This window comes from Silurus aristotelis, assembly GCF_946808225.1.
Source record: "Silurus aristotelis genome assembly, chromosome: 21".
NCBI lineage: Eukaryota > Metazoa > Chordata > Actinopteri > Siluriformes > Siluridae > Silurus > Silurus aristotelis.
Genome location: NC_139594.1, coordinates 5,770,896 through 5,798,061, shown reverse-complemented (window position 1 = coordinate 5,798,061; position 27,166 = coordinate 5,770,896). Strand labels below are relative to the sequence as shown.

General features: G+C 41.5%; 2 protein-coding genes across 4 annotated transcripts in view; one reads left to right on the top strand and one right to left on the bottom strand.

Annotated features, from left to right (window-relative positions):
* bop1 (BOP1 ribosomal biogenesis factor) overlaps positions 1-20,011 on the bottom strand; it is a 59,417-nt gene extending 39,406 nt beyond the window's left edge. The window contains exons 1-3 of the mRNA XM_083524422.1: positions 19,612-20,011; positions 18,654-18,899; positions 2,781-2,939 (exon numbers count right to left, since the gene is read on the bottom strand). Of these exons, the coding sequence (XP_083380548.1) occupies positions 2,781-2,939; positions 18,654-18,899; positions 19,612-19,707 (501 nt within the window). The 5' untranslated portion in view covers positions 19,708-20,011. The remainder of the gene's footprint in view (positions 1-2,780; positions 2,940-18,653; positions 18,900-19,611) is intronic.
* A 407-nt stretch (positions 20,012-20,418) lies between these two features.
* hsf1 (heat shock transcription factor 1) overlaps positions 20,419-27,166 on the top strand; it is a 28,834-nt gene continuing 22,086 nt past the window's right edge. For all 3 annotated transcript variants that reach the window (XM_083524502.1, XM_083524501.1, XM_083524503.1), the window contains exons 1-3: positions 20,419-20,554; positions 23,848-23,956; positions 24,086-24,222. In XM_083524502.1, coding sequence (XP_083380628.1) covers positions 20,429-20,554; positions 23,848-23,956; positions 24,086-24,222 — 372 coding nt within the window. In that variant the 5' untranslated portion in view covers positions 20,419-20,428. The remainder of the gene's footprint in view (positions 20,555-23,847; positions 23,957-24,085; positions 24,223-27,166) is intronic.

The following is a 27,166-nucleotide window of genomic DNA, read 5'->3' as shown; positions in this document are numbered from 1 at the left end:
GAAATTGTTGGTGGTGGTGGTGGTGGGGGGGTCCTTTCCTGCTGGCTAGGCTTTGGACAGGCGCTGCAGTTGCCCGTATTCCCTCTTCACTCTGCTCACAGGAAATAGCCCATTATTACAAAGGAGGGTGGAAGAGGAGGAAGGATTGAAGCTAGGGATTTGAAAGTCTGGAGTTTTATTTGTAGACAACTTGTGGCCGAGATCCGAGAGGGACTAAGTGAAAGCTGATCTTATCCGCTGTCTCCGTGCAAAGAATTTAACGGAGCCCGAAAGTCACAAGAACTGTAGAACCACGTGCTAAACATAAGGTGAAAAGTGACGAACGAGAACAGGGATTGATGATCGACAAGAATTGAAGTGACAAACTTAAGTCTCATCTGCTAGAAAAGATGCAGAAACACTACAGAAGTGAATTGTGCAAAACCAATTGTGTTTGAAACGGATTTTAAAGACACTGGAGGTTACGTTAAGAGTGTGACAAATGTGACTGAAGTGAAGCCTGAGATGAGACAGGATGAGTGTGCTGGAAACTCTCGCTTCATTTACTGCAGCTCATGTAGTTTCAAAAGTCACAAGCACTGACCCTAGGAGAGGGTTTTTCCTGTAAGAAACAGGACACATTATCCTATGTGTAACTCCTTCTTGAGCAAAGGAACTACAAGAGGAACAAAAAAAAAAAAACATCTGTAAGATTTAGAGGTCGACCAATATGTGTGTTTCTCTGGCAGGTGCCAATATTTTTTGAGCCGATTTTCTTTTTAACCACCTTCATCTACTTAAACCTAACAGTTATTTATTAAGACATGATACAGGAAATTGCTTAAATTTTGGGTTTTGAGCTTCTGTGAGCTTTAGTATTTTCGCGGCGTTCGCTTTTGTCGGGTGCCGTCAGCTGTTTTTCGCAGGTTCTGCATGCGGCGGAGCTCGTCGGGTGAGAAAGAGAACACCGATTGGCTATTCAGCTTAGCTAATGAGCTAAAAAAAAAACTAAACTGACAAACTGTCGTTTTTTGGCCACTTGTCCTTGCAACTACATGAATCTATTTGTAATGTTCGCTGCAATTTAGACTTTAAAATACAGACTACTGCCACCTGCTGATATAGGAGAGTTATGTTCTCTCACACAAGCACAGAACGTACATGCATGGTTTGGTGTGCCAAATACGCCTGTCTAATAATCGGCCGATGCAGATTTATTCCAGAATTCCTAAAATCGGCCTGTTTAATCGGCCAGCCAATCAATCGGTGGACAACTAGTGAGCTTCCATGTGGGCAACTCACTATAATAAACATGAGGCTAATAATGATTTCTTTCGACTTCACCGGGCTTCATGCCGAAACAATGAAGTAAAAATAAATCATTAGGCGTTTGTAACAGCGAGTTGCCCACATGGAAGCCTACAGATGCTACAATATGTGGAAACAATCCTGCACAACCTCTGTATAATGTTCAGCAATTACAGGCAAAATGAGAAAGGTGGTCAATGACTCCGATCCACCCCCTCAAATACACAAGCACAAATCAGGGACCCCCCCCCCCCCAAACAAGGCCACTGTTATTAGTTCATTCCGGGTTGGTAAGGAACTGCCAAGAACAGTTTTGGATGGTTGACATGTTGTCGAGCCTGGTAGACGCTTCGGCCCTCTGTGCGCCGAGGTTCAATGATTTTCAATGGAGCATTTAAAATAAAGAGAACAGGAAGAATTCTTTAATGGCTCCACATGCAAATATGAGAAGTCGCAGAGCTCCTGGTAATGAAAGAAGTTTTGCATCACAACTCTGGAGACCTCTTAAACTAAAAAAAAGAAAGAAAAGAAAAGAAAAGAAAAGAAAAAAAACAAAAAGGGGAAAAAAATGCAACTGATTACAGCGTGCATTGGAAAGCAATAACTTCAATTTGGATTTGCAGCAACTCAATTACCTTCAATTAACTGTCTAATAAACCCATAAACAGCTAGTTTAAGGCTACTGGGTACAACAAAATAAAAATAAAAAATTGTTTTAAAAAATTTGTCGATTGCCTACAGAATTAAGAAGGAAAAGAACAAGTCAAGAGGAGCTGGGTGTATTAGAGAAAAAGCTCTCGCTCATGAATCTGGAGGTGCGAGTGCACATGCTTCTTCACAAATGCTGTTAGGAATTAAAATTAAAAGCCCTTTTTTTCCCCACTGAATATTCAACTTATTTTTCAAATCTCAATTTTAAAAATTGTAAAAGATTCCAATAATCCAAGGTGAAAATCTGTAGTCTTTGATCTGGTTTGGCAACCGATTAATGGACGTTGCAATAATTGTTCTCCTCAGTTGATTCTCAAAAGGGTTTCAGACTCTTTCCTGCAGTGGGATTTCTTCTATGACGACCGTCAAACCAAGAACCAATAGATGCGCCGACAACTTCAAATCATGGAAACGAGTCGGATATATAATACAGAAAGATGAGAAACGTATCGAGTTCTCCTTCTTTTTCTGGCTGCTCCCAATAGGGGTCGCCACAGAGGCGCATCCGTTTCCAAGAAATGGAGGGAAAAATAGTGTTCGTATGCCGTTTTTAATATTCAGGCATGTCATGAAAAAATTAACCCTACAGATATTTTTGTTTGCTGCTAGCTACCATTTGAACAAGAACAATTTATCAACTGCTTTACACAGATTTTCTACGAGACTGTCTCTGAGGTAAACTATACAGTAAATGTAAGTGCGTTAAACTATGCCAAATACTGACAAAACCGAATATTATCCACACCAGTCAAACAAGTAAATGCCCTGACAAGCCAGCTCACCTCTTCATCTGAAGTGTCATGGTCATACTCATGCACCTGAGAAGACACATTAAGGCCACCGACTCTGTCCGATTTCACACTTTTATCCTCCGTGTCATCCTTTTCAGCCGTACGATTTTCCTTCTTCAGCTTTCTGTTCTTGGCTGTTTTGTCATCAGTCTGTAGGGGTGAGAAAAAAAAAGTCACAACAAAGTCTGTAAGTATTTAAAAAGCAAAAACATCTAGTAGTAATCAAAGTTTTTCAGACGGAAACAAAATCAAACCTTAAAACATAACATTTCCCCTGGAGGACACAAGTGGTAAAAAGTTTAGCAGTTCAGCAAAAAAAAAAAAAAAAAAAAAAAAAAAAAAAAAAAAAAGAAGTTCAAAGGCAGAGATGTTCTCTACAGCTGGGGTTTAGGTTTATGTCCTGACTGGGGGAGTGAGTTTTCTGTCCCTGATCCTGCCACTTTACTGCAAGTTGGTTGGAAACGAGATAAAAAACAAAGAGGAGACCTGTCCAGTTCAGCCAAACAATCGTGGTTTATAGAGCGTGATAGAGGATCCTAATCACTCCTCCTGTTTAAAGAAACATCTGGCACAAATTGATGGGGTAACCATAGCTAAAGTAAAACAGACAATAGCCTAATCAATTCAGTTCGTAATCAGAAACCTGCAGTAAAGAACAATACAAAAAAAAAATCCTATCACAATACTTGTTGACATTTGTATGATCCGCTATAATGGACAAACCTGACTTTTTCAGCCATATGTGCTTTTTCTCCAAACTGTTACCACAAAGCTGGAGGCACATAAGAATGCTTGTACAAGATGTTTATAGTATGTCTTTGGACATAAAACTTTCCCTTTTTTCTAGCAAGGAGACCCGAACCTGTTCTAGCGTGACAATACCCTATGTACAAAAGGAGCTCCATGAAGAAATTTGATATGGGTTGAAGCGAAAGATCATGAGTGGTCTGCTATAGAGCTCTGACCTCAACTGTGATTGGATGAGTGTGAACGCTGACAGCACTCCAGGTCTCATCACCTCACCTACAACTAAATGAGCACAAATCTCCACAAAATCCTCCACCCAGAGGAGTAGAGGTTATAATAAAAGCAAATGGAGACTAAATGTGGAATAAGATGGAAAAAAAAAATATAAATTGCATAACTAATGGCCTGTTGTGCACAAACTTTTGTCTGGATAGTGTCTTATATATGGATCACAATATTCTATTTAGCTAAATGGGTAATGAATGACAAATGTATGTACGCCCATCAGTTTTTTCCCCAATTTAATTCCTTTCAGATCGTAATCATTAAAAAGGTATATGCTGATAGTATTGCTAAATTTTTATATAGCTTAGTGATAAATCAGCTATATGTCCATGAGGCACCTTTACATAAAAGAGTGCGCTTATTCATTCTGTACACATGAAGACGTTTCTGTAAAATAATAGTGAACAGAACCTGAAGTAATCATTGATGATTTCCCTCCCGATGTTAGCATATAAAACAGATCGGTTGATGAAAAGGTGAAGACGAGGCTTGTGTTTCGAGGTCACGGATGTCTCTAACCTCAGCTGATGAGGCAAGGAGCGATTTGGACAAGTTATAATCATAATAAAAACTCATGTTTCCCTGGCAGTGATGCGGTAATTTCAGGAGTCGATTAGGATGAAGATGGACAGGGTTATAAAATTCTATCGTAGTCGATTATTAAAAAATGGGTTTCGATTGCCAGCAGGAAAATTAAAACCACTTGTCATTGTATCCGATAATAAAGAGTAGCGTTCAGGTTGCCACTGAGAACGTTTCTCGCGGAAATGCATGAGTAAAGAATAAATTACAGAAAGACAGGAAGGAAAGACAGAAAGACACAGAGAGAGACAGAGAAAGAAAAGAGCAAGAAAGAAAAAGTACAGCCAAACAATGATTAGATACATTTACTGCATTTGGTAGATGCCCTTATTCAGAGCAACATACAATTATCTTAGCAGTTAAGGGTTAAGGGCCTTGCTTAAGGGCCCAACAATGGCTGCTTGGTGGCACCGGGATTTAAACTCACAATCTTTCTATCTGAAGTCCAATGTTTTAACTATTGACCTACCACTTGCTAGAACAGCTCTGATGAGGAATATGGTACATGCCAAGATTAGAAACCTTATTTTATATGCATCAAAATGATGAATTACTGTCACTCGATGCTTTCAAAATTGGGTAAATAAGGGGAAATGGATAATGATGTTACCCCCGGGTATGTGGGCGGTTCTTAAGTGGAACTGAAATGCATACGGTCCTTTTTTTCCTTTCTGGATGTAGACAGATTTTTAAATGACAACCTGCCTTGTGAGTGGCATACAATACATGTAAAAGAGAAACATATGTCAGTCCAGGAAACTGGATTTCAGCAATACATTCAGTTTGACCATATAAAAGGGACATTACATCTTTAAAAAAAAAAAAAAAAAAAAAAAACACCACCTGAGAAATATTAAACATTATTCCCTGACTGAAGTTTAGACAAATCTCTTTGGCTGGACAGTTGTCTCCACGATCAGGCAGACTGCTTGAGGATAATGGCAACAAGTGCAAGGATTTATGAAAAGAAAAAAACTGTTTTCTGAGCTTTGGGATGCTAATGGATTGCTGGTTCACGTCTAGGATATTGTGCAAGCCCAGAGTTGCTCCTGTGAATGGGGAAATCAGCCAGTCAGCCAAATCCACAAACACAAACGCCTCTGCAAGGTCGACCAGCTTTAATCGCAATTATTTCACTCACATTTTTTGGACAATGCACAATGTCTGGTCGTAGTAAAAAAAAAAAAAAAAAAAAAGAAAAGAAAAGAAAGCGCATGTGTAGGACGAATTACCAAAAACAACATAAAAAAAAAAAATCACGTTGCTTTCCACTTCCCAGTCTTAAATCCCGAAGTCCTGTGTGGCAGCATGACAGCGCGCAATGTTTTACGGTCGCAAACTTCCTGCGTGCGATTTATGTACACGGCATTTGGTCAGGGACGTCGTGGAGAAAATCCCACAACGATGACCTTTATTCCCGTAAGTCACTTGGTCAGGAAAAGCAGGGCCATCAGACCCAAACATAAAAGGGACGGTTTAAGCTCCAGCATGTCCCAGGAGCTAGTGAGAGGCAGGTGAGTAACCTATGCTAATTTATGGCTCCGGGGTGTCCTGATATCTTTTGGAACGCAGCATTAAGTGAAACACTTCCTCCCTGATGTCTAGTTAAATCCACATCAAGCTAGCTGAGCCGTTTCAAAAGAAAAGGCCTCCAGAATCCTGGGAGATGGATTTTTTTTCCCCTAGACTTCCCTGAAAACACAAAGAGAAAAGGATTTTTAAAGACTTTGAAAAAGAAAAAAAGGGGAACAGCCGTGGCCCGTCGTCGTGGTGTAAACTGTAGCCAAACGGAAAAGCAAAAGTTGTTGAATAAAAAGATGTGGTAATTATTCCCAAATGAGGCAGACAAATTATCCTGAGCAATTCATCTGAATAAAAACTAATCTTTCCACTAAGGTAGATGACTAACCACAGAGAAACATCTACTTGTCAACATCTTTGCTCCTGAAGCTCTAAAATTCTCAAAAGGTTTGCTGCAAAATAATTCAATTAAATCTTCTTGCAGACTAATGATGTGTAGCTGGTTTATTCTAATAAGGATTAGAAACAAGTACTAGGAACTAGAGCGTGAGGTGGGAATGCATCCTGGATGGAGTATTCCAGGATATCCCAGGACTTCATGCACACGTTTACACCAATTTGTCTAAGCCATGTTTTTGGTAAGTAGAAGCAAACCAAGAAGAAAACCCAAATATAGAGGAGAAAAACATGCAGAAATCTAAGCTCAGGAACAAATCTAGGAGCTTTTGATGCATTGAAATTCATAGAAATTCTGGCCAATTGGTCAGAATACAAATAATGTACATCTGCACTTGGCATTATCCAAAGCGACTAGAGCTGTTAAGGGTTAAAGCCTTTCTCATGGGCCCAGCAGAGGTAGTTTAATGTAGAGGTTAACAGATTAGCAAAAAAAACCCCATACCAATAGTTTTTCCTTCTTCCGGTCTGCTGACTTCACATCAGCGGCCTCTAGAGGTGAATCACTGACACCACGTGCTGTTTGATTTTACATGCGAGACTGCGTGCTGCACGGAGAGCGTGCAATTTTATTTATCATCTAGAATTTATTAATCATAATTATATTTACTAAGTAAGATACATTTTTATTTCATTTAGCACATTTTCATGATTCAGTACCTTTTTTTTAATTCTTGTAATGACGTTCAGTACTATTTTACATGGAGGGTTTGTTTTTTATCCAGTATCCATTTAAAAAACTATCGATTGATTTCTGTTGCTTGTATCAGCGAGTACGAACCAACCAAGCTATCGATATTGGTAAAATCCACTATCGGTCGACCTCTAGTTAGATGGTGCAGGGATTTAAACTCATGACCATCGTAACCACTGAGCTATGACTGCCCTGCTGGTATGAACTGAACATGCTGACGATTTACATGTATATCCTTCTCCCTACTCAAATGCTTTCCCTAGATTTGCTCCATGTTCACTGAACATCAGCAGAGTACAAATATATGTCTATATTTCTTCTATGAGAGCAATAAATCGACTGTGTTGCAAGATAAAAAGCTGTGGTCTGTAAGGGGAAAAAAAATAAAACCATGTGGGGGGAAAATTTGAAACAAATGCCCATGGCAACTTGCTTCTTTTATAATTCTGAACAGTTGTGAATCACCTACACACTGAACGGCTGAACGTGGTTTGGAGCGCAGCACATGATAAACTGGAGCCAGTAATCTTCAGGACATCCGTTTCAAATCTGAGCACCTCCAGTGGCCCTTTGGGTGAACAAACAAACACCCACGCGGCCTTTAGACGTGCGGGGTTAGCACACACAAGACACACAAACGCGCGTGCCAGACCCATCGCGTGTTGGCTGCCTTACTGTAATTTTTCTTATGCAGGCCCTTCATTATTCGGTTGCTTCCTGTCAACTGCAGATGAGTTAGTGAGTCTGGACCGACACCATTACCCAATTAAAAGAGCACAAAATGAGAGAAGGCCCACAAAAACTAGAGGTCATAAACAGGTGAACTTCCATCAGCTGAAACTTCTCGCCCACGGTCGGCTCCTCATCGAATCGAGGCAGAGAAATCTGGTGTGCTGATGATGGAAGTAGACCAGACACGTCTGTGGAGTGGCACTTGTGCGTGGGAGTGTAATTTGCGGGAGAAAGAAGCCTTCCTGGTAAGATGAACCCCGTTTCGCCTTCCCACCCACTCACTAACACAGCGTGAATGTGGCCGCTGCTGGATCGGAGCCACAACTGCTGCGCCGACTCTCCCAGGGATCATAAAACTTCTCCGGCAGCTGCATTAACTTCTGCCTGGTGTGCATCATAGTCCAGACCAAGTGAAATAAAGAAAGAGAAAAAAGAAGAGCTAGATGGATTAAAAACAGTGAGGCCCAGTGACTGACCCTGACTCCTGACAAAGACTTCAAGGTTTCAGATTCTATACGGTTTCCTGTGATCACAGACACATCGACTACACAAAACAACCCTCCCTTCGCATCCTGTAGCACTCCAGGTGTATATTATATTAAGAGCTGATGGAGGTTTGAGACCTTTCCAGTAAAACCTTCAATACTACATTTAAATAAAGCAGATATGAAGGGTTTCCTTATTGTCGGGTTCCTACAATGGTTTATTGCTCACTATCAAGGCAAAAGTCATAAATTGGTACCAGGATTTAAAACATTTCTATAAAGCTGCTTAATGAAAAAAATGTCTCCTGCTGAAAGTGCTATACAAATAAAATATGGAGCTAGGCCAATCAAGCTGCAAATCTTAATTTGACTGAGAAGGTGACGAGTTCATGACTTAAAAGAATTAGCATGTCTAAAACTGATGCCTGTACAATAGCGAACTATCCTGATCAAATGTTTCCTGAGCTAGAGTTTAACTGTTTTTACTCAAGCAACATGCCGAAATGATTTCTCTTTATAGCTACATTTATTTCTTCGCATCCTGGACATCATCAAAACACCATCTAGGCACCAGTCCTAACAGATTTTGTGATTTTCTCGCAGAAAAACACTTTTAAACTGTTTAGACATGCTGTTGAAGCATGCAACTGGTGGCTATTTTTGTTCGCAGCCATTTTAAATACGTTACACACCAGCTCTATACAATCAGAATTACGTAGACAACTGACCATCACGCACATGTGCTTCTTCCCAAAAGTGTTGCCACAATGCACTCGGTTTCCATACCGCCTCTTCCACTCTGCGCTCGGTTCCCCTACCTCGTCTTCCACCCTGCGCTCGGTTTCCCTATCCGTCTTCCACCCGGCGCTCGGTTTCCCCACCTCCTCTTCCACCATGCGCTCAGTTCCCTCACCACCTCTACCACCCTGCGCTCGGTTCCCCTACCACCCTGCGCTCGGTTCCCCTACCTCCCCCACCACCCTGCGCTCGGTTCCCCTACCTCCCCCACCACCCTGCGCTCGGTTCCCCTACCTCCTCCTCCACCCTTCGCTCGGTTCCCCTAACTCCTTCACCACCCTGCGCTCGGTTCCCCTACCTCCTCCTCCACCCTTCGCTCGGTTCCCCTAACTCCTTCACCACCCTGCGCTCAGTTCCCCTACCTCCTCCACCACCCTGCGCTTGGTTCCCCTACCTCCTCCTCCACCCTGCGCTCTTGCACCTGTAGCACCCTGCGGTCGGTTCCCCTACCTCCTCTACCACCCTGCGCTCGGCTCCCCTACCTCCTCTACCACCCTGCGCTCGGCTCCCCTACCTCCTCTACCACCCTGCGCTCGGCTCCCCTACCTCCTCTACCACCCTGCGCTCGGCTCCCCTACCACCTTTACCACCCTGCACTCGGCTCCCCTACCACCTGTACCACCCTGCGCTCTTGCACCTGTAGCACCCTGCGCTCGGCTCCCCTACCTCCTCTACCACCCTGCGCTCGGCTCCCCTACCACCTTTACCACCCTGCGCTCGGCTCCCCTACCACCTGTACCACCCTGCGCTCGGTTCCCCTACCACCTGTACCACCCTGCGCTCGGCTCCCCTACCACCTGTACCACCCTGCGCTCGGCTCCCCTACCACCTTTACCACCCTGCGCTCGGTTCCCCTACCACCTGTACCACCTTGCGCTCGGTTCCCCTACCACCTTGCGCTCGGTTCCCCTACCACCTTGCGCTCGGTTCCCCTACCACCTGTACCACCTTGCGCTCGGTTCCCCTACCACCAGTACCACCTTGCGCTCGGTTCCCCTACCAACTGTACCACCCTGCGCTTGGTTCCCCTACCACCTCTACAACCCTGCGGTCGGTTCCCCTACCTCCTCTACCACCCTGCGCTCGGTTCCCCTACCTCCTCTACCACCCAGTACTTGGTTCCCCCTAAATCCTCTACCACCCTGCACTCGGTTCCCCTGCCTCCTCTACCCCCTTTACTTGTTTCCCCACCTCATCCACAGTGCCATGTGGGTGAATCTCAGACCTGGTTTGTGCTTCAGCAAGCATGTACCTGCAAGGGTCTCAAAACGTAATGTCTGGATGCTCTCACTGGATAAGGTCTACATACTTAAACATTACATAAATGGGTGTCCTTAAAGATGCAGATGCATGAAGAACATCAGAATTTACAACATTCGACAGCAAAAAAAAAAAAAAAGACAAAGCAAAGGAGTGTTCTGTGTTTCTCTGTAGGAATAATAAGAACAAAAACCAGAGCAAGAGTTTGTCCATAAAAGACGGAAGTTCTGAATCCAATAAGGATTTTCTTTCTTGGTTACTAGTTGGCTGGAATGCCGGAAAACCTCACTACTATAAACACATGTATTATTACAACCCCAGAACCAATATAGCACCAGCATAATCCCAGTGTAACCATAGTGTTTTTCCAGTATAACACCAGGTTTAAATAATTTGCACAGAGAGATAAAAATACATAATCCTCAACACTTCCTTTTTCATTCAGGTGATTATAAACCTAATGAGGGATGACAGTTATAACATCTTCCAGCCCTAACTGTGCTGGTAGACAGAAGTGTGCCAAGACAAGTCTCTCCAGTGCCTTCATGATGTGAGAGGTAAGTGCTTCTGGTCTGTGCTCACTGTGTGAACTGGGGCATGGCTTCTTCGAAACTGGTGTAAGTTAGTAGAATGTCTTAACAGATACAAATCTAACAAGCAAACTATTTCATACATTAGAGTAACATTTACTGTACAGCATTAAGGAAGATCCTGTCCATACGGAGCAGTGCTGCACTCAGAAACTGCCTCTATCTGCCCTCTTCCACATCTTTCTATTCACAGCAAATTAGTCAACTTATTTTACAAAAAAAACACTAAGCAGTTAAAAAATAAATAAATAAATAAATAAATCATTAACTAAAATAATGTGAATATACAAATAATTGGAAACTAAACCACAATTATAATGTCGACCTCCAATATAAAATAAAAATAAGTAGAATGTCTCATGTGCACTTTATGTTTTTGTGTAGTTCCTTGTTCTTGATTTATGTTGTTTGCTGTAACACCTGGGTGCTGGGTGAATGTTGTTTTGTATCACTGTATACAAATCATCAGGACACCAAATGGAACTTCTGTTATGTTTCCACACGGACGGTTTAAATTGCCGGATGTGTGCACCGTGGCGGACAAATGTTTAGTGATTTCAAATGATTTTTGGGTGGGATTTTTTTTCCTTTTATTTATATATATATATATATATATATATATATATATATATATATATATATATATATATATATATATATATATATATATATATATATATATATATCTGAGTAAAGGACTTTGTAAAAATGTGTGCTGTGTTAAAGGTTTTATTTAATTAATTTATTTATTTATTTATATTTTATTTTATATTCATTTATTTATATTTGTAATAAAAATGGTCAAACAGAAATGTGCGCTGCATTGATCGTGCGTTAAATGAATTTGCATTGTTAACGTTATTAACGCATACTTTTTGACAGCCCTAATATATATACACAAGATATCTATCTATCTATCTATCTATCTATCTATCTATCTATCTATCTATCTATCTATCTATCTATCTATCTATCTATCTATCTATCTATCTATCTCTCTTACAATATTATTTCTAGGCTATTGGAAGTATAGGTCCAGGTTAATTACGGCATGTTTAAAAACACATTTCAGCTGTAATAAATGTCAAACCTGCTCAATTCAACACTGACTGATCATTTCAGCTTGTTAGATTTAAGATATTCTTGTTGTTTGACCATTTCATTCTACCTTTTACATTCCAATACACATTTACAATAATCAAGGTTTAAACAATATATTAGATATTAAACTAAATCTGAATGCAAACTAGAGGTTAATGATTTTTAAAAGATTAAAAAAATAAAATCATCCATTTCTACTGGGTAAAAACAACAATAGCTCATAGCGAGTCTGGGTGCTGAACGGGCCTGACCTTTCACCAAATGAAAACATTTTACGCGTCATTAAAGTAAAAACACAACAAAAAAGTCCAGGACTGTTCAGCAGGTAGAATCCTGTATCAGAGACAATGGGATAACATTCCTCTATAAAAAAAAAAAAAAAAAAGGACTCCAGTAACTGGTTTCCTCAGATCCCAGATGTATACAAACTTGTAAAAGAAGTAGGGATGCTACCCCGTGGTAAACGCGGAACGGCTTAGAATTTTTTGAAATACGTTACAGCCATCACATTCATAATTACCTTATGCTTTTCTTAAATGTTACATTTCCACAATTTAAACATTTACTCTATGTTTTCTATGTTCTATTTTAAATAAAATTGTGGATTTATGAGATTTGCAAGTGTATGTGTCCAGAACCTTGTAAGTGATGCTGTAATTGTGAGGCATAAACACAGGCACTGCTGTCATACACACAAACAAAACCCTGCTATAAGGTTCCTCCAGGATCACTAAATTACATGAGTGACAAGATGTGAGCATGACCAGCACCTTAATGCAGCTCATGTGGATAATAACCATCACACTGTAAACTCGAGATAAAGCAGTAGTAAAGATAATGCTCAGTACCACCAATGTCCTGCTAGAGGGCAGTATTGAGATCTCTGAGGAATGACTAGAGCGGGAAGTTTTTAAAAGAAAACCAGTTTATATGTGTAAAAGTAAACTATGTATAAAAGTAAAAACTAAAATCTCTATTAGCACATTTGGCCACATGTCAATCTGATTTATATTCATCCAAATTTCTCATTATGGACAAAAATATTGGGACAGCTAATTTTAACTACTTTTATTTTTTAACTACTAGACTATTAACACAAAGCTGAAGGCACAGAATTATGTAGGACGTCTTTGGAAGCAGTAGCATTACATTTTCCTTTCAGAACTATAAGACCCAAATCTGTTCCAGCATGAAAATGCTTCCCTGTGCACAAAGCCAGATCCATGAAGATATGTTTTACATGGTTTGCAGTGAAAGATGTCCTGATACAGAGCTCCAAACTTACTACTGTACACCCTTTGGGATGAAGTCCACGCTTAGGCCTCCTCACCTAACCTACATCAGTACCTGACTTCACCAACAGCCTTGAGTTTGAAAGAAATCGCACACAAATCTCCACAAGCACACTCCAAAATCTAATGGAACACCATCCCAGAGAAGTGGAGATTATAATAATAAATGGGATGTTCAAAAAGCAAGAAACCAGGTGTCTATTTGTCCAATTAGTGTATTTCTGCCTAAAATAGCAAAACAACCCACCAGATTTAGATTTTTACAGTTTTGCTAGCAGTTTAGGTCTTAGGTTTCTACTAAAGATCAGTAATAACATCAGTGCTATGAATTATTATACCACAGTCAGGCAGTATATTGATTCTGATTTGACTGGAAGCTCTGCAGTTTGTGGTCAGTTTAATCACTAATCTAAATGAATACGCTGCCAGTAAACAAATTATTATTATTATTTTTTTTAAAGTAACTGTAAACAACATCGTCAGTAAAAAATGAGCTACATGGATGGCTTTTGCACCTCATTTGGTGAAAACTGTGATTTGTGGTAAATGGACCGAGACGCAAGGTGAATTGAAGGTCAAAACGAGACATCAGGAGTTAGCAGCAACAGCGTCATTGTAGGAAAGACACAGCGAAGAAGCATAATTCATGTAATCACGTATCTCCGTGTATGATTTAGAGACAGTCGATATAAATCATAACTAACAAAATTCAATTCAGTTAGCTTTGCATTGCAAGCAGTAAAAACAGCTTAAACGTATCAATGCAGGGAACTGAGCAGGGCGATTCCAACTGCGATCCAAATCCAAGACGTAAAAACGATTGACATTAAAAACAGGGTTTTGCGATTGTGTGTTTATCACAGCTACCTATTGTATTATTATTATGATTATTGGCCCATTACCAACTGTGCATAGGCACTAAATTGTTCAAACCTTTTCTTCTTCTGGCAACATTGTGCATGGCAGCACAAAGAACTTCCTCTAAAACGTTGTGGAAATAAATCACACGGTTTGAGAAGAAGCTGAGGAACATTCTCACCAAATTTGGGCTGAGTGCTACCTGCTCCACTAGGCCCAGCAGAGGTTGTACTTCCTCCCTGCCACAGGAGCTGCTGAAACACTTCTACTCGTCCGGTGTAGATCTATAACTGTCTGCTTTGGTTCAGCTACCAAATCAAAACATCAAGAGGCTACAGGTCAGGACTGCTGAGAGGATTATTGGTGCCCCACTGCCCAATCTCCAAGATCTTTACTCATCCAGAGTGGAAAAAAATGGGCTATGAAAATCACTTTGGACCCCACACACCCAGCCCACTCTCTACAGAGCTCCGTCCACCAGAACAGCCAGGTACATAACAGTTTTGTTCCTGCAGGCTATAATCAGCATGAACAATTAACTGGCCAGTCTGCCCAGTCACTGCACCTGCATCCTACTGAACTGCTCTGGGATGAACTGGATCACAAGCTCAGAACGAAATCTCCAACTAGTGAAGAACATCTTTCACAAGTTTTACAAAAGAGGCGTAACAAAGTATTAAAATAAAGTCGAACATAAAAGGTGCGTCTACACACTTGATTTGGTCAAAAGTGTAAACAAAAAAAGCATATAAGTGTCTTTAAAATTACAATAATAGTGTGTTTCCAACAGTTTGACAGGCTGTGTGTGTGTGTGTGTGTGTGTGTGTGTGTGTGTGTGTGTGTGTGTGTGTGTGCAGTATTTGTGTCTTGCACACAAGAGATTCCTGGATTCCTATGTAACAGATCCTCTGTGTTACTGAGAACTAGGAAAGCCGCTGTATGTAAAGTCTGGCAGGTCTGTTAAATACAATCAACTTGGAATAAAAGTTGCTGCTGTTTGCTGGACAGTTCGGTTGGTTGACTGATTCTCAGGGTAGCATTTCAACATAAAAACCACAGCAGCAGCAGCAACGGTCTAGTGGTGCCACTCCACCACTCCACTCATCTTCACCCAGTACAGCGGAAACATTTCCCCTGACCTTTAAAGTTGCTGAATTTCAGTAGTGTACTACCACTTTTTAAAACCTGTAATTGTAATTAAGTATGTTTTGATGTGTTTTTGTGATAGAAGAGTATCTGTGAGAGTGAAAGGGAACGTTTATAGGACTGTGGTGAGACCTGTGATGTTGTATGGTTTAGAGACAGTGGCATTGAGTAAAAGACAGAAGGTGGAGCTGGAGGTAGCAGAGCTGAAGATGCCGAGATGTTCATTGGGAGTGACGACGATGGACAGGATTAGAAATTAGTTTATTAGAGGGACAGCGCATGTAGGACGTTTTGGAGACAAGGTGAGGGAGGCGAGATGGTTTGGACATGTGCACAGGAGGGACATGGGGTATATCAGTAGGAAAATGCTGAGGATGGAGACACCAGGAAGGAGGAAAAGAGGAAGGCCAAGGAGCAGGTTTATGGATGTGGTGAGGGAAGACATGCAGGTAGTTAGTGTGACAGAGGCAGATGTAGAGGACAGGGGGGGTATGGAGACGGATGATCCGCTGTGGCGCCCCCTAATGGAAGCAGCCGAAAGAAGATGTTTTGATGTATTTGCAGTCCTCAGCTCTGTGATCTTTTCTTCTTATACACAACGATGTATATACTTGTATTATTTCTCTACTTATACTATATATTTGCACGTCTTTTTTTTGCTGCTGTAACATGTATATTTCCCCACTGTGGGACGAATAAAGGTATATCTTATGTAGCAACAGGGTTGTGGAGAAATGTGGTCTAGTTTCACTGTGTACTGCATCAGCTATATATGGCTGCAATGTCAATAAAATCTTCTTGACTTGTTTGAAGTATTGGACTTAATTTCATTTTAAATCAAATTCATTAGAGTAAATAATGAATTAATAAATAAATAAATACAAATAATGCAAGGGAAAAAATTTTGCCCCGGAAATTCCTGCTGTGATCGATTAAAGGGTGGACAACCAACTCACAATAAAGAAAGATGGAGAGACATGATAGACGCAGTAATACAGACCCTGGCTGAAGGCGCAATGCCGTCGAATCGGAAAGTGTTTAATGCGTGTGCTCGCTGTCTGAATTTTGAATTATTTTTTTTTGCTGTGTAAGTATATATAACTCACATTAGACTCAAATCATGGACTGTAGGTTTTTCCATTTAACTACACACAGAGCATTGTGTTTCCCCACGGACTATTATTAATAACGCACCACCCGCTAAACCCTGGAGCGTTCCGGACAGGTAACGCAGAACACGCTGCATAATGAAACATAGAGGAACGGAGAAAAAACCGTGAGAGGTGAAGAGAAGATTCAGACCAAAGAAATCAATGTTTCCAAAACTGCTTTTTAAACTAAAACTAAGAAAAAACCCTGCAGTGCGGTTACCTTTTTATCTATTCATTTTTTGGGGGTGATTTAAAATTGATTTCTGTATGTTTATTTATGATGTTTTTATATAGATATTTGCATTTTGATCGAATATGGCAATTAAATGCACTAAATGGCTTCAGGTTTTACAGATATTGTAAGCAATTGATGTGTGCAAATACCCGTCTTATTTTCTATTGTGTATTTAATATCGCTCTTTAATAAACAAAAATGACTTCTTATCCGATTACCAGATTAATCGATGGAATAATCAACCCAACCATCAGGGTTGCACAAGTCAGTGCACTCTTAGTGCCGGTCTCAAGCCCGGATAAATGGGCCCGGGTTACCAACGACCGCCGCAGGTAACGTTTGCCAACAGGGTACTGGTGGAAATTGGGCTACTGTTCGGAGGTTTGGATGGGCATTTAAATGTTGGTACTATGACTGTTAAAGGAAGAGAGGTAGCTGATATGATGGAGCAGAGAAACAGTAGACGTGTGTTCAGGCGACCAAGTGGAAAGGGAGTAAGGCCAGGAACATTGAAGGTGGCTTTAAACTGGTCCATCATGGTGTGGATGAAAAGAGAAATGGTGTAGGGGTGATCCTGAAGGAAGAGTACAGTAAGAGTGTAACAGAAGTGAAGAAAGTTTCTGATAGGGTGATCAACATGAAGCTGGAAGTTGAAGGGGCGATGATAAATGCCATCAGTGCTTTGGCTCCACAAGTGAGTTGTGAGATGGAGGAGAAGGAAGAATTCTGGAGTGAGTTAGATGAAGAGGTGGAGAATGAACTTAAGAAAGAAAGAAGTGATTGGGGCAGAGTTTAATGGCCATGTTTTTGAAGGGAACAGAAGTGATGAGGAGGTGATGGGTATAGAGGGAGGTGATATGAATACATATTTTAAAAAGAAGGCGGATCATAGGGTGATGTATTATAGTGGAGGAAGGTGCACACAGGTGGACTATGTTCTATGCAGGAGATGCAACCTGAAGGAGATTGGAGACTGTAAGGTGTTGGCGTGGGACTGTGTAGCTAGACAGCATTGGATGGTGGTCTGTAGGATGGTTTTGGAGGTGAAGAAGAAGAGGAGGAGAGTGAGGTCTGAAAGAAGAATAAGATGGTGGAAACTGAAGGAGGAAGAGTGTAGTGTGAGGTCCAGGGAAGAGGTCAGACAGAGGCTCGGTGGTGGTGAGGTGGTGTTGGATAATTGGGAAACTACTGCAGGAGTGATGAGGGTGCCAGCTAGAAAGATACTTGGTGTGACATCTGGAAATTAAGGTTGGAGAAACAGAATTGGGATCGACAGAGTGATGAGAAAAGTAGGCAGGAGTACAAAGAGATGCAGCAGCAGGTAAAGAGGGATGTGGTAAAAGAAAAGGAAAAGGCATATGAGGAGCTGTATGAGCAGTTGGACACTAAGGAAGGGGAAAAGGATTTGTAGCGATTGGCCAGGCAGAGGGACCGAGCTGGGAAAGATGTGCTGCAAGTTAGAGCAATAAAGGATGGAGAGGGAAATGTGTTGACTAGTAAAGAGAGTATGTTGAGAAGATGGAGGGAGTATTTTGAGCAGTAGATGAACAAGGAAAATGAGAGAGAGAGAGAGAGAGAGAGAGAGAGAGAGAGAAGGTTGGATGATGTGGAGATGGTGAAGCAGGAAGTGGATAGGATTAGTAAGGAGCAGAGATTAAGAGGATGGACCAGATGACATACCAGTAGAAGCATGGAGATGTTTAAGAGAGATGCAGTGGAGTTTTTACCCCGGTTGGAGAAGATGCATGAGGAATGAAGGAGTGTGCTGGTAATGTTTTAGGATTTTTCGACTGGAAACGTCTACTTAACTCAAATTTCATTGAACTAACAAAACTTTTACTTGAGTAGAATCTTTTATTACTCCTTCCACCTCTGATCAAACACAGAAACCCTTCAAACAGTGAATGTTATCTACATGGATTTGAGCATACCTGAGCTTTGCCCACAGTCTTCGTGAAAGACTGGCTGCTCTCTGCTTCCCTCGTGCTCTTTCCGTTTTCACTAACACCTGCCTCTTCTTCTGCCGGATCGATTTCTTCTGCCTCTTCATCATCATCGCTACTCTCATCATCGCTTCCTGAGTCTTCGAGCCCGGAGAAGACACTCTCCTCGCTGTCCGAGAGGTCATCGTTCCCCTCATCACTGTCATCCAGATGACCGCTGAGTGGAGTGAAGAGCTGTGAAAGAAATCGACAGGACATCTCTGAAACCTTTTCCCTTCACATTAGATTCAGATCTGCAAAGACGTTCAGAAGCACAAAGGCAGGAAACCGACTGCACATGCACCTTCAGTGCAGGAAAGAAAAGGAAAGGAAAAAGAAAGGAAAAGTGAAGACATGAAAGGGAAGCTTTATACTTGTCGCATGTAACAGCGCAATTAAATTCTTTCTTCACATATCCCATCGATGTTAGGAAGCTGGGATCAGAGAGCTGCTTCATCCATGATACAGGACTAGTTAATCACAGAAGGTTAGGGGCCTTGTTTAGGGGCCCCAGAGGAGCAGCTTGGCAATACTGGGGCTTGAAACTCCAGCCTTCTGATCAGTAACACAGAGTCTTAACCACTAACCCGACATAGGAGGATCTGATCGATCAGATATAATCGATCAGATCTGATCAGATTAATCTAGATTTCATGTTGTCTGCCACAACCACAGTAACAGTAACAATAACTAACTAACTAACTAACTAACTAACTCTCACACACACACACACACACACACACACACACACACACACACACACACACACACACACACAGTTGTAGTTTTGAACAACTCTCCTAGCACTTATTGCTAGCATTTGTTAGCACGACAGGAACAGTTCCATGACCTGTATTGTATTTTTTTTATAGATAAGCTGCTAATTGAAATATATTAACGATCATACTTCATCCTCATCCTCCTCTTCCTGGACGTTTCTTTTCTTAGCTTGAACTTTACTCATAGCGACGTTCCGCTTTAATTCAGATCCAGACTCAGGCATGCCGGAGCTGCTGCTGCTGCTGCTACCACGTGGGTTTCGCGTGAGATCAGAGGTCACGTGGTAAACTTATTAAAAACGTTATTTAATTTTTTTTTTTTAGATTTGTTATTAGATATATATCATTCATAAATAAGGAAACAAGAAAATACATTTTGGAATATTTTTATACGGATAATTATTATTTAAAAACAATCGTTAAGGACAAAGTTCAAAGGTGATTTATATATTATATATATTTTTTATAATACATTAAAAAATGATTATGTTTAATTATATTAATCTTGTAATAAATATTTCGTGATACAAAAACGTATAAATATATCTGCGTTGAGAAAACGGTTTATTTCTTAATTATAACGTTTAACTAAAACAAAAATCCGGTGACGTCACAGTGGTGCGACTCGCACGCGTTTGAGGACGCGACGCTTTTCCTACGCAGTTCACAGGAATTATGTTGAGGTGGAAATTTCCACGGCGGTGCGGTGCAGCGCGGGTATGAGCACGGGAGTTGTGTGACGGTGTCAGGTGGTGAGGTGTGAGCTTCGTGCCGTGAACCAGAGCACAGAACACGCAGAGAAAAACGAATAAAACCCCGTACTTAAACGCGAACGGGCGTCTTCGCTAGCATATCTTGCTAACAGGCTAATGCTTTGGCTCACTCAGGGCGGCTAGTGAGCGGATCTGTACTCGGGCTTTAACTTCCAGAGACTTTATCCCGGACATGGAGTTCCACAGCGCCGGATCAGGGGCAGTTGTTATGACCGGGAGCAACGTGCCCGCGTTTCTCACTAAACTGTGGACGCTGGTGGATGATCCGGACACTGATCCTCTAATCTGCTGGAGTCCTGTAAGTTCTGCACACATTAGCGTTAGCGCTTAGCCTATGCAGCTAACAGCAGCGATCAGGGTGACAGGGGGAAGTGAAGGGAGTGAGGGAGCGAGTCCCGGTGCAGGCCTGCGGGGGATAGAAGCGATTCACTGCCCGAAAACTCACTCCTGTACCTGCCCCTGTTTCTATCACTGTTTCTGTATGTGTTCCTTTAGACACCAGCTCTGTGTGTGTGTGTGTGTGTTATAAGGTTGTTAAAGTGTAGTGCTGTGCCTTGTAGTTATATATTGTCATGATGTGTAGTTGTGTGTCCTGTTGTTATTGTGTAGTGTGTTGTGTAATGATTTGTATGTATGTTGTGCAGTAGCTAGGGGTGTAACGGTACACCGAAGTCACGGTTCAATACGTACCTCGGTTTTTAAGCCACGGTTCGGTTCAATATCGGTATTTATAAGGGGAAGAAATGCATAACATACAATTGCTTGGTTTTTTTTTTTTTTTTTATAAAAGTTTATTATGATTAACATTTGTGAACATCATCAGTTTGCAGTTGTTGTTGCATTCGGCGTGGCATCGTTTTAATACGTTTCTGCAATGTCACGTTTATTCAGAGTTTTTCACCAATATGTTGTATAGATGGCGGGAGAGTGTGCAAAGTCTTCTCCAGCACATCCCAAAGATTCTCGACGGCGTTTAACGTCTGGACGCTGTGTCGCCAATCTGTGTGTGAAAATGATATAACTACACGTAGTATAGGTATAGTTACATTTGCGGCATTTAGCAGACGCCCTTATCCAGAGTGACGTACAAAAGTGCTTTGAGTCTCTAGTAATGAATAAATCTACACTGGTACACAAGACTACAAACAATATAAATAAAAATCTTGATTTCTACAAACTTGGAAAGTGCTAATTTAAGTGTTTTAGGAAGATGTAGGTCTTCAGTCGTCGCTTAAAGATAGTCAGGGACTCCGCTGTACGGACATTTAGGGGAAGTTCATTCCACCACCTCGGTGCCAGAACAGAGAAGCGCCTTGATGTGTACTTACCTCTCATTCTGAGAGAAGGTGGTCGAGCAGTGCTGGAGGATCTCAGACAGCATGGTGCAGTGTGAGATGTGATGAGGTCACTGAGGTAAGATGGCGCTGGTCCATTTTTGGCCTTGTAGGCAAGCATCAGTGTTTTAAATCTGATACATGCAGCTACTGGAAGCCAGTGAAGGGAGCACAGCGGTGGGGTGGGGTGGGAGAACTTGGGCTGGTTGAACACAAGCCGTGCAGCTGCGTTTTTGGATCGTTTGCAGTGGATGGATAGCGTTCAGGGGAAGACCTGCAAGCAGAGCGCTGCAGTAGTCCAGTCTTGAAATGACAAGAGACTGAACAAGCTGGGATGACCAGCAGTTCTATTTTGCTGGGGTGAGCTTAAGTTGAACATCTGCTTTACATGGGCTGGAGTGGAAGATCTTCTGCTATAGAGCTCTGACCTCAACCCTAATAAACACCATTGGGATGAATGTGAACACTTGCTGCACCTCAGGCCTCCTCACTCTACATCAGAACCTCACTTTACTAACACCCTTGTGTCTGCATGAAATCTCGACCATCTCCAAAATCCTGTGGAACATCATATCAGAAGAATGGAGGTTATTTTAACTCCATTTAATTTTTATTTTTATCCCAATCGTATTGTCGGGTGTCCACAAACTTTTGACCGAATTAGTTGTGAAACGATGTGAAAGGCATTTCAGTTTGCTGACTCATCCCGAGGGCAGGGTGTGAATCCGACTTGCATCAAATGCAGCAAGTTTGCAGCTGTTTAAATCGTTTTAATGTTGTAGTCCTTGAGGGAGGAAAGGGGATGTTGCCAGATGTTTATTGGTGTTGATCTTAATGCCGCAGACATTTAAATCATTTAATTATTTGGTAATTGCTCAATAAACCTGACAATAGCATTTAATTGTTATGTATATTGGTCGTATATTCCTGATACTTTTGTCAGTCTAAGACGAGTTTACTGTTCTTATCTCTCTCTTTTTCCCTGCAGTAGTCCAGAATACTGAATGTGGGAAAGCAAGTATGGGGAAGTAGCTCAGATGCGCTCAGTACAGCACTGCTATGCCACCATTGTCGGGCCCTTGAGCACGGTGCTTAACCCAGATGTATAAATGAGAAATTTGCAAGTCGCTCTGGATAAGGTCGCGTGTGAAGTCCCTGCTTCAGACCTTCAAACGAGTAAAAATGTATTGAACATTACAGCTTTTTCTTGAGATGTTCATCCTTCGGTGGGATCTCCCACCTTCCTGGAGGACTTGAAAGATTCCAGATGGCTCCAAACGTCTTCTGTTTCTCTATGATCGAGCTCACTTTGATTTTGAGACTGTTCAATGCTTGAAAACTGGTTTTATATCCTCGTCCGGATCTGCGTTTTTAAGCCGTTTGATTGTGGAGGTCTGTTTTTCTTGGACTTCATGGCTTAGGTTTTGCTTTGATATGCACTACGTACACACACACACACACACACACACACACACACACACACACACACACACACACACACGTACACACGTGAGCTTGGTACAGGCCAACTTCAGTCAAGGTTTAAATACTTGTAAATGCTTTGCTGAGTGAGAGATTTCAGTGCTCAGTAGCTTTACTGGATTATTGTGTGTGCAGTAATGTTCAAAAAGTAGCATTTCTTTGAGTTCGATAAAATATACAGTGGTGTAAAAAAGTGTTGGCCACCACTTAATGGCTGAAGAAAAACAAAATGAAGACTGGAGTGGCCTAGTCAAAGTCCTGACCTGAATCCTATTGAGATGCTGTGGCATGACCATAAAACGGTCATGCTTGAAAACCCTCCAATTTGGCTGAATTGCAACAATTCTGCAGTGATGAGTGACCAAAACTCCTCCACAGTGTTGTAACAGACTCATCGCTAGTTATCGCAAAATGCTTGATCGCAGTTGTTGCTGCTAAGGGTGGCCCAACCAGTCCAACCAGTTATTAGGTTTAGGGGGCAAACACTTTTTCACACAGGGCCATATAGTTTTTGGATTTTGTTTTCCCTGAATAATAAAAACCTTCATTTAAAAAACTGCATGTTGTGTTCACTTGTGTTCTGAAACAATGATCTGAAACATTGAAGTGTAAAAACCAAGAAATCAGGAAGGGGGCTAACACTTTTTCACACCACTGTATATAGTGATATCAATGTCTTACCCTCATATCACCCAGCTGGGGGCTATTGGGCCTTTGGCACGTTTCCCTCATGCACCCTTATAATAACTACATCATTTTCTCCTCGGATTTGTAGAGTGGCAACAGCTTCCATGTGTTCGACCAGGGCAGGTTCTCCAAAGAAGTCCTTCCTAAATACTTCAAGCACAACAACATGGCCAGCTTTGTTCGACAGCTCAACATGTGTAAGTCTTACCAAACCGGGTTACAAACCAGCCCTTTTATTAATCTAATGCACAAACAAACGGAATAAGTTTTTTACCCACAATTCAACATCATGAACCTCATAAAGATTTATCCTATTTATCCGCCAGATGGCTTCCGTAAAGTGGTCCACATCGAGCAGGGGGGTTTGGTGAAGCCTGAGAAAGACGATACAGAGTTCCAGCATCTCTACTTTGTCCGTGGACAGGAGCACCTGCTGGAGAACATTAAGAGGAAAGTGACCACGGTAAGCTCCTCTCCGAACCCCACAACCTTTTACAGAACCTCACATGACTAATATTCAGATTAATCACCGTGCCTGTGAGAGAGTGCGAGAACCGACGAAAGTGCAGTGAAAATCTGTTTATTAATCACGAGTATTGAGCTCGGAGGCAGAGATTCTACATGCCCCAGGACTCCTTAGGTGCAGGATTGAGTTCTGGTATTATAGAAAAGAACACACCAGGGTTTATGTAGTCCACTCTGCCCCACTATTTCACTATTTTATAAACATGGTCTCAAATGAAGGATTAGAATCCAACTAAAGTCTCCAACAAAGTCTCCAATAATTGTTGGACATTAATTAATCAAATATATATAAAAAAAAAAAAAAAATTCTGAAAGATTTTATTTTATTTATCACCGGATATGAGAATTTTGTGACTGAATCACCACCCATAAACTTCAGAAGATCAAAAAGACAATAATTTTGAAACTTTATGAATTTATAAAGCACGAAGACGGGTTCCTTTTAGAGCCCAAAGGATTTTCCCCTCATATCGTCTCGGGGAGTTTTTTTTTTCTTCACGCAAAATATAGTAAGTTTCCTCAAAGAACACAAAGATGATATTGTCTAAAATATTCATCATTTCTACACTAATTTGGGGGGGCACTTAACGTCGGTTATGTCAGGAATCCCCCTGCCACGTCCCCAAACTTCGGCATTCCCCAAAGCACCCTGCTTCTTCTCCCGTGCGTGCCCCGCCCGCACGGAGCTCGTCGCAGTCATGCTGATCACACACACCTGACTCTTATTCACTCACTCATCCCATCTCCTATTAAAGCCCCTCACCTCCACACACTCGCGGTCCGTTATTGTTTGTGTATGATCGTATGTGTTGGTTCATAGCGGTCTGTGTAATCGCGTATACGTATCCTGCTACGTACCCTTCTTCTCGGACTCTGCATTCTCTTAACGGCACCCCGGATTACCCCGATCCTGCTGTTTTCCATGTTCACGCTGTCTGCACCACGTTTATCCGTTGCTGCCCAGCGCTGCGTTTTCAATAGCGCGGATCCGTGGATTCTCTACACGAACTGTCTCTGCTTTCACAGAACTTCGTGGACCGCGCTCCCGGAGCGCACCACTGGATATTACTGCTTCACTACAAGTATTGGTGGATTATCTCCTAAATATTCTCAATAAACTTTGTTTGCGTTTACTTCGGCTTTCGCCTCCTTATCCGCATTACAGGTTATCTCGATCCGCATGACCAATCGATCAAATCACGGCAACGCTGTTGTGTAAAAAAAAACCTCCAAAAACACGTGCATGCACATTCTCATTTAATAACGCACATCATGTACATAAAGTAATTTTAAGCACGTTAATATACTGCCGCCATATTGGTTTTTGTTTATCTCGATCATCGGTTATCTCAACGCTTTTTGGTGTCCCCTAGGCCCTCGACATAACCGGGTTCCACTGTAGTGGGATCGACAAACGACTGCAAACTTGTTAAACCACCTAAAAAGAAAGCAGCTCAAAAAACAGAAAGACCAGTGCCAAAGACCAGTTACTACAGGGGGGGAGCGCACAAACGGGGGAAAAGAAAGAAGAAGAAGAAACACTCCTGGAGGGCAAATACTGAAAAGACATCACTGATACGATGACACATTTTAATACTACTCAGACCAGCCAGAGATTATTTGTATAATAATATTAAAATTGGTATTAAAAACAATCCTCTTTTTGATTTCAGAACGATGTTATCACCATTCCTCAGCCATACACTCATGAGAGCACGAACATCTCATTAAAAAAATGCAAATAAAACGTAAACTTACGCTACGAATATATTCAGTATTAAAACACATTCAAATCATATTAACCTCTTCATCATCATTCTACTGATGCTGGATGATTTGGTGTTTTTTGACAGATTGTTCACTCCTTGAGAGTATGTGAGATATTTGTAACAGGAAGAGCTGATCTGAGTATAATAGAATATCTGTGTAGACATCACTGGATATCATTGGAGGGTAATAATCATAGAAGCAAATTCAACTTGGTATAAGGCACAGGGACATTTCACTTTGTTTCACTCTGTATGTAATATTCATTACACTGAAATCGTTACTACATTACAGGTCTGTTTGTTACCTTGGCAACAGGGCACTTTTTGCAGCTGTGACTTTGATAAGAAATCATATTTGGCTCTATTGCGTGTGAAATGAAAAGAACTGTTGAACCTTCACTTGTCATAACCTGTACTTGCATATCATAACCTGTGCTTACCTGTCCTTATGTGCTTGCATGTCAAAACCTGTCATAACCTGTACTTGCCTGTCTATTCAGTCTCATAACCTGTACTTACCTGTCTGTACAGTCCCATAACCTGTACTTACCTGTCTGTACAGTTTCATAACCTGTACTTACCTTACCTGTCTATTCAGTCTCATAACCTGTACTTACCTGTCTATTCAGTCTCATAACCTGTACTTACCTTACCTGTCTATTCAGTCTCATAACCTGTACTTAAAATGTCATAACCTATTCTTACATGTCCTTACCCGGCATATCGTATCCTTTTTCGTCATAACCTGTCCTCACCTGTCCTATCCTATCCTTACTCGTCATAACCTGTCCTATCCTATCCTTACTCGTCATAACCTGTCCTCACCTGTCATATCATATCCTTACTTGTCATAACCTATCCTGTCATCACCTGTCCTCACCTGTCATATCATATCCTTACTCGTCATAACCTGTCCTATCATATCCTTACTCGTCATAACCTGTCCTATCCTATCCTTACTCGTCATAACCTGTCCTCACCTGTCATATCATATCCTTACTTGTCATAACCTATCCTGTCATCACCTGTCCTCACCCGTCATATCATATCCTTACTTGTCATAACCTGTCCTATCATATCCTTACTCGTCATAACCTGTCCTCACCTGTCATA